General features: G+C 41.4%; 1 protein-coding gene across 3 annotated transcripts in view; it reads left to right on the top strand.

Moving 5' to 3' along the window:
• The window catches only part of KCNMB2 (potassium calcium-activated channel subfamily M regulatory beta subunit 2), a 224,585-nt gene extending 218,886 nt beyond the window's left edge, over positions 1-5,699 (top strand). For all 3 annotated transcript variants that reach the window (XM_070403623.1, XM_070403622.1, XM_070403621.1), the window contains exon 5: positions 3,965-5,699. In XM_070403623.1, the coding sequence (XP_070259724.1) occupies positions 3,965-4,249 (285 nt within the window). In that variant the 3' untranslated portion in view covers positions 4,250-5,699. The remainder of the gene's footprint in view (positions 1-3,964) is intronic.
• The last annotated feature ends 8,784 nt before the right edge of the window (positions 5,700-14,483 follow it).

Genomic DNA, 14,483 nt, shown 5'->3' with positions numbered 1-14,483 from the left:
TGGGTGGGGTCCGGCAGGCCCGCCCCAATGGGGGCCGATCAGCGAGGTGGCAGGGGGGAGGGGCCACAGGTGGTTGGCTGGCTGGACCTGCCCCCAATCGCCCCCACACTCCCCCCCCAATCGGGGGCGGAGCTGACCAGGGGGTGGAGAAGGGGGGTCGTTTGGCTTTTAGATATAGAGATTTTGATTAGTACTTATATGTCTTTATGTATAGAAAATTATTATTCATATGTTATTTGGTATTATATATCACACAGAGTCTGAAAGTTAAACCTTTCCTATCCCACACCTCCCACTAAAAATATAAAAGGATTTAAAATGGCAAGATTTTACCCTAGCCAGTTTGGCTCAGTGGATAGAACATTGGCCTGCTTACCGAAGGGTCCCAGGTTTGAGTCTGGTCAAGGGCACATGTCAGGGTATCGGGCTCTATCCCCAGTAGGAGTTGTGCCAATGATTTTCTCTCGTCATTGATGTTTCTATCTCACCCTCTCCCTTCCTTTCTGAAATCAATAAATATATATAATACAATAAAAATGCCAGGATTTTTTATCTTTTCAGTCTACATTACATTTTTCCAGCTAAGTGTAAATCACTCCGTACAGTTTCCATTTGTTAAAAAATGCATTCTCTGTAATCCAAACCAAGCACATCAAATTATCCTTGAGACATATGATGAAATCCTAAGATCACTAAATCTTCACCACATATTCATATCAGTCTCAGAAACATACACACAGCTATAGTTTGAGCCGCAGAAACAGAAACCTAGAATTTGAATACTGTATATGATTCAGCATAATGTCAAATATCTTCAGACACAAAAACAAGGAATATGAGACAAGAGCCATCCAACAGGACTGCTCCTGTGAAACCATATAACTGGGAGTGTTGCCCTCCTTAGAGTTTTCAATCATTTAATATGTGCACTTGGTTAAAGACTTGAGATCATGTGGAGAGTGTGATATTCCAATAAGAAAACACGTTAGGGAAAATTCAATGAGGCTTTTAATATTCATCATTTAATCTTCACACAAACCCTGCCAGGAAGGCTCTGTTAACCTCATTAGATAAAGAAGTTGATTCTGAGGAGCCAAGTAGCTCACTTATAAAAACACAGTACCCAGATCTCTTGAACACAAGTCAGGGAGGGGCTTGTCAGACCACATGGTATGTTCATTTTCACAACAGAGATCTGATCAATAAGAAAAGTAAAGGAATGAGGGGAGTAGTTTTCAGGGATAGTAACACACTTAGTGGGAGCTGGTTTATGTGTGTTAAAAGGTGGCAGGTGGCAAAGTTAGAAAAGTTAAAAACAGCCGGGCAAAAGAATCGTTGCCCCACCAGCAATGTGGAGCTGCACTTGTATGTACCACTGGCCCCAGGACCCAAGTCCAATCAGGTATGGAATATGCCTTGTCTGGCCACTCCAAATGTGCACATTTGAGAGCCTGATGGCTTGAAACTATAATAAGCAGCCTCTATATTATGACCTTGCTAGATGGTCTCAAAAGTAATTTATATCCCATTTTATTTGGAAGAATCCTATCTCGTGTCAGAATTATTGTCATTTGGCTGACAAACGCTTCTTGAAAAATATTTTAAAGCCACATCAATTCACGAGAGCCTAAGAAAAGAAAAACTTTCATTTTTAGTGGAATGCCATTTTTATTGAGATCCCTTCAATAACTTAGTACTCTTAGCCATTGAATCCACTGTTATAAACGGTCTTGGCACAAAAATATACAGAAGCATTCGGAATCAAAATCCACTCTGTTTGAATTCAACCACAAATGGCTTGTCTGTGATTTTTCTTTTTAATACTTTGCTTCCAAAAACATTTTTAAATTTGTTAAAGGCATGATGGCTGCATTGAAGAAGGGGGAAAAATGTATCTGCTTATTGCCTTAAATCCTTTTGATTTAGAATGCATCCTGCTGGTAGAAAATTTGCTTCATGGTAGTCATAGGCAAATGTTCGTACTAAATTATAACTCACTGAGAAACTGTGCTTTCCTGGAGATACTTTCAGACCTTCAATGTTGTGCTAGTACCAGCTTCTACTGTGCTCACATTTATGAGTATACTCACATTTATTCTTAGCTGATTAGATTTGAAGCTGCCAACCAGTTCTTGTTATGAAAACATTACTTTAAGCCTGGTTTACAATAAAAGCCAGCATGTTCATCCTCCATTCTTAACTAATCGAAGAATTTTCCTGCTGTCAGATAATCCAATGATTATAGCACAGCCAACAAAGCAAGATGCCACTGTAGCCACTAATAACGTCAGAGGAAAGAGTGAGCCAAACATACTCCATTAGCAGAAGGCACTCCATTTGTTTTATTGTTGTTTCCTGTGAAATCTACACGTGTCAATGGTGCAGTTCCAGGATCCTACCCGGAGCTCCCCTGGGTGTACCTCAGTGATCTCCAGCAGTCCACCTCATCTGTGTGTCTCAGAGTCGAGTGAGTTGTGCACTGCACAACCCCAGGAGTGTCAGTCACATTGCAAAAGTCAGAGATGTGATTATTTACAACAACTAATAAATTGGTAAAGAACAGTAAAATGGGTGAGGTGTTTTGTTGTTGTTGTTGTTTTCATAAAATCAGTATGATGACAGTTTTTTAACAGAAAAAATAATTTTGAAGAGAGGGCATAGTTTGCTAAATCACACTAAAACACTGGATTAGCCGTGATCTTGTCACAAACCAATTTAATTCAGATAAACCAGTTAAATTAATTATTTGATAGTGACTATAACAAGAGACAGGGACTTCTTTTTCTTATTGGGATACACCTTACCATAGGGAGGGTAAAGAGTTAACCAAGGATTCACACATCTCCCAGAAAAGTGACTTAAATCACTTTTTTCCCACCTTTTTAAAAAGTTAGATTCGTTGTCATGAGTTTCGTCACTGCCCATTTACCAACCCAGGAAAGAGGGTCACAGAGATTTCATCTCCTCAGAGACTGCTTTATAATTAGGAAAATGTGTTCCAAAATATACCCAATAAATTATAACTTAAAAAACTACAAAGCTTATTAACTCCCTCTGTATTCAGAGAAGAGAGGGAGGCAAATGAGAAAGGAGGACAAGAAGAGAGAATGAGGGGGAAATTAAAGCAAGGTAAGGGGAGGGGCAGGCAGGGAAGGAAAAGAGTTGCAAAGAAAGAATCAAATTAAACATGTGAGTGTACAGAGAGGAAGAAAGGAGAGACATATCGTACAAGAGATACAGTAAGAGAGAGAGAAGGGGAAAGTTCAAAGGAAAGATGCTGTAAGTTCTCAGGTGGGTGCCGGTTAAAGAGTAAACTGACTTGGTACTGTTTTAATTTTTCTAGGCTTATGGAAAAAAATACTTTATTATGCTAACTGGGCATAAAACATTCATCAGAGCTCTTTATTCAATATTCCTACACTTTCCGATATTCTTTGTCAGCAATTCACCAGGGGTATAACTGTTGGGTGTTTGTTTTTTAACTACAGTAGAAAGGTGAACAAGGTGGCTCAGCTTAGTCAAAAAGATAAGAGAAACGACTTTCCCTAAGAGAACTGGTCGCTTGTGATGTTACATGAACAGCTGTGGACAGACAAAAGACAGAGAGGTTGACATTCTGATACCATGGAGAAGTGTGTTCATAGGGAATCATTAAAACCCGCTATGCTTAGCTATGGCAAAAGAATCCATTGATGTCATCCAGTTCAATCAATATTTAAACTTATATGGGTGAGCTATCAAAGTACATCTTGGAAGGATACTTGAAAACATTGTTTTAATTAATGTGTGCATTCTTAGGGTTTCTGGAGACCGTAGTTTGAATATGAAAAGAGTAACCATCGTGGTTATTTCACAGATCATTAAGTTGGCCTCAGTATCCGCCTGTACCGGACACACACACACACACACACACACACACACACACACAGTATCTTCTGGTGACCATTTATCTCATTTTCCACAGTGCTCCTATATACCTAAGTGTGGAAGAAATTTTGAAGAATCCATGTCCCTGGTGAGTGTTGTCATGGAAAACTTCAGGAAGTACCAACACTTCTCCTGCTATTCTGACCCGGAAGGAAACCAGAAGAGCGTCATCCTAACCAAACTCTACAGTTCCAATGTGCTGTTCCACTCACTCTTCTGGCCAACGTGTATGATGGCTGGGGGCGTGGTGATCGTTGCCATGGTGAAGCTCACACAGTACCTCTCCCTGCTCTGTGACAGGATCCAGCGGATCAATAGATAAAGGCAAAATGGACGAGATCGTTTTCTTTAAAGCTCAAATACTGTTTTCTTTCATTCTTCACCAAAGAACCTTAAGTTTGTAATGTGCAGTCTATTATGAGTTCCTTAATATATTCTTATACATAGAGCAATAATGCAAAAGCTGTTCTATATGCAAACATGACGTCTTTATTATTCAGGAGAAGAAATACTGTTTTGTGTTGTTTGGTTGTTTTCATAATCTTGTTTCGATGCTGGAACTAGTGCTTCCTTCTCTCATTCCACCAAAATAGGGCTCAGTTATTCATTTGCCAAGGTTTGTGGAGGAAGGCAAACAATATCAATGTGATAAGGTCTGTGTTGAAGACATTTCTGCAATATTTTTCATCATTCATTGTTTACTAGAGCTGCAGCCAAAAATACTGTTTTTCTTTTCTTATTCTGAACTGAGCCCCACAGCAAGTGAAGGGAACCAGATTTCCTAACTAAAAGATGTTAACACATTTTTCCTGTGTTTCTACCATATCACTGTAAAGAAGGGGGGGACCCAGCCAGCTATTTTCCGGTTATTACTTCCTATTCATAACTTCAGATTTTCAAACTGATTTCCAAAAAAGAAAGCTGTTTTCGTTCACCAATTCTATCACCATTTCCTGTGACTTAAATAAAAAATGAACAGAGCCCTTTTCCATGTAAGACCCTGCTACTGTGTGAGGGGGATGACACTTACAGGAGTCTCGTTACCCGTGAATTGACTGAACGTGGAGTAGATGCTCTTTTCCAATCCAGGAAAGTCTATTGTACTAAGATATTTGTGTGAAAATCTTCCTTCCATTTCAATTGAACTGTTAGATGGGAAAATTAAGATCCTACTTGCTGGTCAAGACTAGTGGACTTATTTCAATGGGTAGATCTATTGTGGCAAATGAACAAGCTGGAATATTGCTCTTTGGGAATTTATGTTTAAGTTAATGAGTGTGTAGTTTCTCTCTTTCTAATATGTGTCCCCTATTGGGATTTTAAAGTTGTGTGTGCAGAATATGTCTCCTCTACATGTTTTATTTTTCTATTTACAATTGCCTTTTCTGTTGCTAGATTTTATACACAAAATAGACCTTTTTTCCTAACACACACACTTGAACTGAATAACAGATTTAAAGAAAGCCTTTGTTCACATTTCCATTCACTTATTGTGGTTGGGGATGGAGGGAGGGATGAGGGATTGGTTTTAAACAAAAACATTCCATCTTTTATTTAACATCAATATCAAAAGAAGAAGACAAACATCTATCTTTCTCATCTATATTTAAATACCTTTTTGTATTGTAGTTTTCTAGGTGTTGCAAAATTTTACAAATCGTATCTGTGAAATGAATGGTGAAACTAATCTGATGAAGTGAAAGTATTCTGCAATATTGTAATTCATAGTTTGACTTTTCATAAGCAAATAAACCCCTAAGGTATAATCAGGACTTCAAACGTGTAATTAAAATTTAGGGGGAAAAATCCATCACATCAGCAAGATATCAATACATCTTGCATTCTAAGCTGAAAAGACATGGTAATCCAAAAACCTATGATTCACTATGTTCAAAGGTATTTAAAGAAATTATAAAGAAAGTTTCTTTTGTAACACCCAAGCACATACACAAACACATATAAATATTTGAAAAATATGATGGAAAACTCAATTCCTACTTCACCTTAAAAACGTAATTCTGGCCCAGCTGGCATGGCCAGTGGTTGAGCATCTACCTATGAACCAGGAGGGCACAGTTCAATTCCCAGTCAGGGCACATGCCCAGGTTACACGCTCAATCCCCAATAGGAGGCATGGAGGAGGCAGCCAATCGATGATTCTCTCTCATCATTGATGCTTCTATCTCTCCCTCTCCCTTCCTCTCTGAAATCAATAAAAACATATTTTAAAAGAAAACAATAATTCTGAAGACAACAGAGAGATCTTTGTGACTATGGAGACATCTTTAATGTTCCTTGAGCATCTTTAATTGATCCTTTCAGTGATCAAGGTGTGAAAAATATGCAAGTGAACTTTTAGATGAGTTATTTTTATTTTCCTCTGTATTTTAAATTAAAAATTCCCAGCTGTGATAAGAATGTAGAAATCTCAAAATGATGACACCAAAAAGAAGTTAACTAGTGCCTTCTTGAATTCCAATAATGCAACATCCCCTTCAGGTAGTTTGAATGTATACGCCATTAAGTGCTCATTATTAAGGAGGAAGAACTGGGACTAATAGCGACGTCTTAAGTGCTTTGCAAGTGTTAAATAATTTCTTGTTAATAACAACCTTATTGGAGGAGCACTATTATCCCATCCTACACATAAGAATGTTGAGGCTCAGAGATGTTAAGCCTCAACTTCCCCAAGGTTACACAGATACTAAAATGGTGGAGAGTTGAGAAAATATCCAGCCTTTAGGTTTTGCATTGTGGTAATCATTTCCATGGCTTTGGGGGCTTTTAGATAACACTGAAAGACTCTATGGGTGGAAAAGAAGGAGCACTGGAATGAAAGTCAAAAGATTTCATTCAAGATGTGGTGATTACGTGACCTTAGACTTCTAAATTAGTCTCTTGACTTCTTGACTGTCAAATTAGAATGTCAGGTCAGCCGACCACTACGTCCCCTTTAACACTAAATCCACATGATGCCCATGTGGATTTTAATCCTTCTCGACCTCTCAAGTGTGACTTGGCCTCTGAAAGGTAAGACTGTTCAAAATTCTACATTCTGTCCTTATTCAACTCCATGAAAACCAGACTAAGTTGTCTGCTAAGTAGCCAGATTACTTAGAAGTATAGATTTTGTTTCTAACGAAGTGTTGCTATAGTGTGTCCTGGGTTCATCTCCACTAAAGTACCATTCTCCAGTGCAATGCCAAGGAACTGGAAGGAAATGTCAGTCTGTGGATTCCAGGAGTGATTTTTATGTGTAAATGTTTCATTTAGGTAGGGAGAGAAGTTGTTCTCTCAAATCAATTTGATCACTTAATTCCAGAACTGTCATTTAGCCAACTTCTTCTAAAACAAAGTTCATCTCCAAGCGCCTGCAAGTTGTCATAAGACTTGTTACCAGCAGAGTATGATTTCAGGCCATTGAGAAGGCTTTATGGTCCTGTACACAGCCTCACTACCTATTAGCATAATTTGTAGTCCCGGGAATTTCTTTAAGTACAACTTCTCTTCATGAAAATCAACATCTGTCTCTATCTCTCTCATTCTCTTTTTCTCTTTGCTCTGTTTTCTTCTTATTCTTAATCTTTATACAACAGTAAGATAACCCCCAGCAACTACATGTTCATAATATTCTTTCTGCTATACTCACAAAAGGAAAAAACAACAACAGTATTCATATCTGTCCTCAAAAATGCCAATTCTCTTGTCCTCTACTGGGCCCACCCCTATAATGATGGAGGTGGGGGTCAAATCATTCCCTACAGGAAAATGAGTGTGTATGAAAGACTAGAGGAAGGGTGCTTGGGAAGCAAACAAAGATGTCCACTCCAGGCAAGTCAGACAAACTCATACCAAATTCTCCTGCCAACACAGATTTTGGTGGGAGGATAAAAAATGCCCCATGTGTGGGGTTAAGAAAACTCATGTTACTGAGAGGGCAAAGGAGCAGAAAGAACCAATGCTCGGAATTAACTTCACAGTTTTTCTAGGAATCCCCCAGTTATCTCATAAAATGTAGAAGGAAAAAATTTTCTGATTTGCACTCAATGAGAGATGCAGGAATATTTGGTTTCAGCAAGAGACAATAGGTTCCCTTAGCAGCATCTGATATCACAATGAGAGGACAGAGTTAATAGGAAACAGAAACTAGTTTAAAAGAAAGGACAGGAGTAATAATATAGGGGGGGAGAGAGATTGGGAATTAGAAAATCTAATTTAACCAACTATTGCTATTTATCAAATACTAAAGAATGTCTCTATATTTTTCTTAAGGGCCTTACTTATCCTTTGGGGTTGGTCAATACCTAATTGGACTTGCACACATTCAATTGCCCCATTTGCCACTTATTTTGGAGTAAATTCATTTAAGGAGCATATGAAGAGATAAAGAGGCAGGTTCTCACTATCCCTTAGGTTTTTTTACACATTATAAAACTTAAGAAAATGATTCCTTCCTGAACAGGCAGTGAGAGATCTTGTCACAGAGATACCAACAGGAAACATCACTCGTCTACCATCTGCAACCTCAGCTACTGTCTACACCACCATGGTGACCACAACATCTAGACACCCGTATACTTCCCTCCACCTAGGTCTGTCCAAACTCGCCAGCCTCCACCAGTCAGAGAGTCATCAAAGCTCAGCCTTTTTGTGTGCTGCATTAAATATCCAGCAGCTTGGGAGGCAGCTGCAAACCCTGACACTTAGCTCCTTCCTGTGGTGAGCAAACACAACAGGCCGACCCCGTGCCATCCTTGCGCGTGACAGAAGTATCATTTTGGAACAATTAACAGTGGCTGTCTCTAACCAACAACATTCAGCTGCTGTCGCTAACATCTAGCCATGCTGAGAAGAAAGCACTGAGTCCAGACTGGAGACTCATACTGTGGGAAAAACATATCCCTCCCTTTCCAACAGTGGTGCCAGAAACAGAATTCGGTGCCAATGCGACACTTACATCCCTCTCTAAAAGTCATCATCAGCTGGGAAATTTAGAAAAGAGCACGCTGTAAATACAGCTGTCGGCGGAAATCCCAGCAGCCAGGTCTAGCTCAGCCAGTTGAGGCCACTTGCAACAAACTGGTTTTGTGCTAATACAACAGAGAGGCTTTCCAACTCTCTGTTTCTTTGAAAATGTCACACTAGCTGGCTGAATACATAACCCTTTGAATACTAACAACCCTCAAGTTAGTCTGGCAAACACCCAAGACTTTTTAGAAGGTTCCACTTGGTGTGCTTGAGAGGCCTCATGTCCAAATCATCCAAGAGTGAACAGCAACTGTCTCCTTGTAAGAATGAAGTATTTCATAGTTGAGGAGCCACATAAACTGCCAGCATTTACCACTAAAACCCAGTTCAAAAACCCCATGGAGAACTGGAACAAAGGGCCCTTTGGAAGACCAGGTAAAGCCAGCAGTTTACTTTACCTCTGATATCAATGTCGTCTGTGATCCCACAAAAGCAGCCACTGGGAAAACTACAAGTCATCTTTACATGGTTCCCCCCAATTTCACTTCTATTTTGTATAAAGAAGTAAGCCATGCCTGGGGGATGGGGTGGGGGGGGGGGGCGGGTTAGAAGAGGTCAATGGGAGAAAAAAAGAGGGGACATATGGAATACGTTCAACAATAAAGATTAAAAAGAAAAAGCCAGCCAAACCCAGCCCAAGCCTGGAAATTGCAGGGATCGAGGTCTGCTAAAACGAGGAGGCTTTCATTCAACAACAGACTGTAGACCAGCCTAATGTTCTTCCTTTACTTAACAAGACTTACCCCCAAGAACTAGTAACATTTGGCATCTTCAAATGACTTGGGTCATGAAGTGACCTGGCCCTTAAGTCTCTTTCACACTGTCATCCCCACCCCTCTCATGTTTCAGCCCTCTAACCAGTGGCCATCCCAACGTTCCAAATTCTTTCACACCTCTTGGCTTCTGTGCTTACTGTTTCCTCTGCCTGAGACTCCTTCCTCTGACCTTTCGGCCCACCTGGCCAACTCATACTCATTCTTTAAGATTCAGCGTGAACTTCATCTGCACTAGGGGGTCATTCCTGAGTCCCACAGGCCCAGGGTAGGTGCCTATCTTCTATGCTTCACTAACACCCCATACATCTCTCCATAAAAACACTTATCATCCCACATTATAGTCATGGTTTATTTCTCTGGTATTCCTACAAGATTCTTGAACACATGGATTTATTTTATTCATCTCTGTTTTACTTTGTTGTTATATTCTCATTACCTGGTTTGATACAATTCCTGGCCCATAGGAGGAGTTCAATAAACGTACTCAAGTGAGTTATTAATAAAAAAATAGCCAAATTAAGCACAATTCTCTGTTGTATGATCTGAAGATCTTCCCAAACAATAAAAGTACATGAAAAGCCACCACTAGGGATCTGTTTGTTCCTTCTAGTGCAGATCTGTATGCCCGGCAATGAAACTGCAGATAGCCCTGGACAATGCTTTTTCTCAGCCATCAATTCCTCAGCACACTAATATACCCTAGAACCATACATCACCCCAGACACCTAGGAGCAGGGCTGCAAAAGAGCATAAAAGGTAAGAGCTGATGGGCGACAATAGGAGTCTTAAACTTATAAAATGGAATAATGCTCAAGAAGGAGAGGGTAGTCCATGCACACAGGTTTTGGAATCATTCAGACATGAGTTTGAAGCCTACTTCTGGCACTCAGTAGCTGTGAAATTTGGGAAAATATACTTAACTTCCTCATACATCAATTTCTTCACCTGCAAATGGCAATAGTAATAGCATCTAATTCATAAGATTACATGAGGTGATATATAAAGTGCTTAGCAAGATGTTTAGCACATAATAAACACTTACGAAATGACAGCAATTTGTTTTATGATGATTAATAATACAAGACAGAGATTTATTATTTTTAGGACTAGGCACTAAGAGTTTGGAGGCAAAGGTAGAAAGATGGATGCAGTGTGGGCAATAAAAGATCCTTAAGATGAGCTTCATCTCTCCTACAACTTTTCCTAGGACTGGCCCCAGCCATATAGCCCTGCCAAATAAAATCTCATAACTAAGGTCAGTTCCATGGGGGCTTAAAGGCCTCCCTGTCACTAAAGGAATGTGGCTGGGGAATCAAGAGATTGACTTGAGATATTACATTACGTGCTTCCTACTTTCTCTGAAAGAAAAAGCTCTTTGATGAAGAAGATGATTCCAATCCACTCAAAGTAGGGAGAGAAGGGATTCCGGCCCTGTATTGAATCTCACCTAGCCAGGGCATAAATTCCAGAAAGCTTTTTTAAAAATAGGGACTTATGAGGCTGAATGAACAAGTATCTGCATTCAGGGCACCGGAGAGCCACCCATAAAGGAAACAGGAGGTTCAGGGAGAGACGTGGCCGAGGAGGAGAAGGGGAATGAGTACACTTGAACCAGAGTCATCAGCACCAAGGCTACACTCAAAGGTGTCAGAGACTGGGTCCGAGTTCCTGCTTCTTCCTAAGAAAGCATCAAAAAAAAAAAGGCTCTGATTAACCACGCACCTTATCCAAGTGTATTGACATACTTATGCAAGGGATTCTGGAGACTTTTTTTTAAGTCCTCACCCCTGACTGGGAATCGAACCTGAAATCTAGGTGTGTGCCCTGTCTGGGAATTGAAAATGCAACCTTTTGGTGGACTGGATGACACTCCAACCCACTGAGCCACACCAGTCAAGGAGACTTATTTTAATTTGAGACTAAGGACATAAACATGAGCTGTCAACTCAGAAAAGGAAAATGTTCATCCCTTAGTTTCTGTCTCCAACTTTCAGCTAACTGGAAAAAGTAAAAAGAAAATGACCAAATATATAGCTACATATCATCACACTGGAAACATTTTTATTCTCCCCAAAAGGAAAGGATGGCTATAGGTAGAATACTTCCTGCCCTCACAAAAATAATCTAGATACCCAGGAGGTCTGATATGGTGGGGAAAGGGTCACAGTACTTAAACAGTCCATACACACATGCACACACACGCACACACATAACACACACAAACCACACGCGCCTCTGGAGGAAATAGCTTATCCGAGTTTTTCATCAGGCAGGACACATCTGCTCCCTACGTGAGTCATTATCATGTAGTGGCTCTGTTCTCACCATTTGAAAGGGATAAAAGTCGGGGGGAAAGTAAGGGACAGAAGTCCCAGAAACTGTCCCTTCTCACAAATGACTCATAACCTGATTTCTATCAAAATTAAAATAAAATAAGCACATTCTGGTGATCAAAGAAAAGAATCAGGATGGAGATGTTTTTCTGCCTAAAACAAACTCATTAACACCCCCAGGCATCAGTATAATTGACTGGAAATTAGTTAAAACAGCAGAAAGCTGAGAAAGCACAACACAGAGGGTGTTCCGCCATAATCTGGGATGGTGTCTTCCCACCACTACGTACCATATGCTTAGAGAGGTGGGAGAGTGAATTGCCAACCACAGCAGAGCGCCACAGCCCCCTTCTGCTGTCTGTGAGCGAGAGCCGCTCCCCAGTCTGTTCAGCCCAGCTCTGGCTGTGACTGCCCCAGGGAGGTTACACGGGCTGGCTCACGTGTGGGTGACATTGCCATTGCCAGCATTTCCCCAAAAATAGATGAAATATGCCACAAATCATGTAATAAACTAGGTCACAATTTGTCACATATACAAGCTCTTCTGCAACATGTTCTAAAGCTCAGTGTCATCTCCCTAACATATAAGAGAGGGAAGTAGGTTTTTTAACATCTTGGCCAAAAATGTTTGTGTTCTCTGCATCCCAAGGTGGCTCTGCTTCAGGGAACTTTCGTGACATAACTTATGGTCCTGTTTGGGGAGTGTTCCCCAGAGCATAAAAGGGGGAAGAGGAAAACCTCAGGAAGATTGGCTGTAAGCATTTAGGAAGTCCACGGATAAATGTGAATGATTACTGCCTAAAACTTCATTCTATAGAGTTAGCCTGGGTGTTTAGCACATAATCAAAAATAATGAAAATGGAGACAGCGTGGTAACAAGCGATGCAGGAATAAATGGATCAAGAAAAATGAGCAGGCATCAACTGAGCCTCCAAGAATTCACCTGCAAAGCCAGCACAACCTTGAAAAATGGGATTGGGTATCATCTCTGCCTGTGTCCAATCACTATGTTAAATTTCTGTCCAATTATCAGCAAACAAGTAAAAATTATAGAAAAGAACATTATATATCACTAGAGGCCCATTGCAGGAAGATTCCTGCAAGAATAGGGCTTCCTCGGGCCTATTCCTGCAAGAATAAGGCTTCCTGCGGCCGGAACAAAACAGAGAAGGGAGTGAAGCCTGCTGAGGTAGGCTTCACTCCCTTCTCCGCTGCCTCACTCCCTCCCGTCTACACCGCTTCACTCCCTTCTGCAGTGCTTGGCTTCCTTCTACGCTGTCTTCAGTCTTCGCTCTGCACCTGCATATGCAAATTAACCACCATCTTTGTTGGATTAATTTACATGCTCACTCTGATTGGCTGGTGGGTGTAGTGGAGGGGTGGTCAATTTGCATGTTTCTTTTTTTTTTTTTTTTTTTTTTTTTTTTTTTAGTGGCGCCCAGGAGTGGGTCTTCCGTACGCCACATTTCCCATGCCCCACCGCGGGGCGGGGATTTTGGTAGAAATGTGCCAGGCGACAGCCGGTCGCCAGCTGGGGGGCGGTCCCCCGCAGACCCCACCCCCGGCAATCTTTTATTAGTGTAGACTAGAGGTCTGGTGCATGAAATTCGTGCACTTGTGGGGGGGGGGGCGGTTCCTCAGCCTGGCTTGTGCCCTCTCGCAGTCCAGGATCCCTGGGGGATGTCCAACTGATGGCTTAGTGGGCCTAAGCCATCAGTTGGACATCCTTAGCATTGCCACAGAAGTGAGAGAGGCTCCCACCACTGCCACTGTGCTCGCCATCCATGAGCCCAGCTTCTGGCTGAGCGGCACTCCCCCTGTGGGAGCACACTGACCACCAGGGGGCAGCTCCTGCATTGAGTGTCAGCCCCCTGGTGGTCAACACGCATCATAGTGACTGGTCATTCCACCATTCGGTCATTTGCATATTAGCCTTTTATTATGTAGGGTATACTGTAGATGAGGCCCCCTAGAACCATAAGAAAAGAAAAAAAAATTCACTGTTAACTCATTCTCGAATTGCCCCCACTTAAAATCAAGTCCCCCCCACCCCCACCCCCACCCACCCCCCGTGGGGCGTGTGCTGCACCTTGGGAACCACTGGGCTTCACACTTTTCCTCTCTCTCTGAGCTTCATTTCTAAATACATACACATATCCTATGGGAATTGTAATCTCTTCTCCACCTACCTCACTGGGTTGTCATGAGGAGGTTCTGAGCTAATAAACCTAGAAATGTTTCATCAAGTAAGGGATGTCTAAATGGGAAGGGATTGTAATTTTTAAGCTCATGGGTACCCTTGCAGGTAGCAGGTGCTGATTAGGGGAGGAGGGCATGGTTGTTTCCTGAGGCTGTAGCTATGGAAGCTTTGCAAAGGCTTCCGCAGGCCTCGGAGGGGCGGGCTCTGGCCAGCAGCCCT

The sequence above is a fragment of the Myotis yumanensis genome, unplaced genomic scaffold (genome assembly GCF_028538775.1).
Source record: "Myotis yumanensis isolate MYYU_CA2020_CCGP unplaced genomic scaffold, mMyoYum1.0.hap1 SCAF_2, whole genome shotgun sequence".
Taxonomy (NCBI): Eukaryota; Metazoa; Chordata; class Mammalia; order Chiroptera; family Vespertilionidae; genus Myotis; species Myotis yumanensis.
The sequence above is the reverse complement of the archived record's forward strand: the minus strand, read 5'-3'. Positions and strand labels throughout refer to the sequence as shown.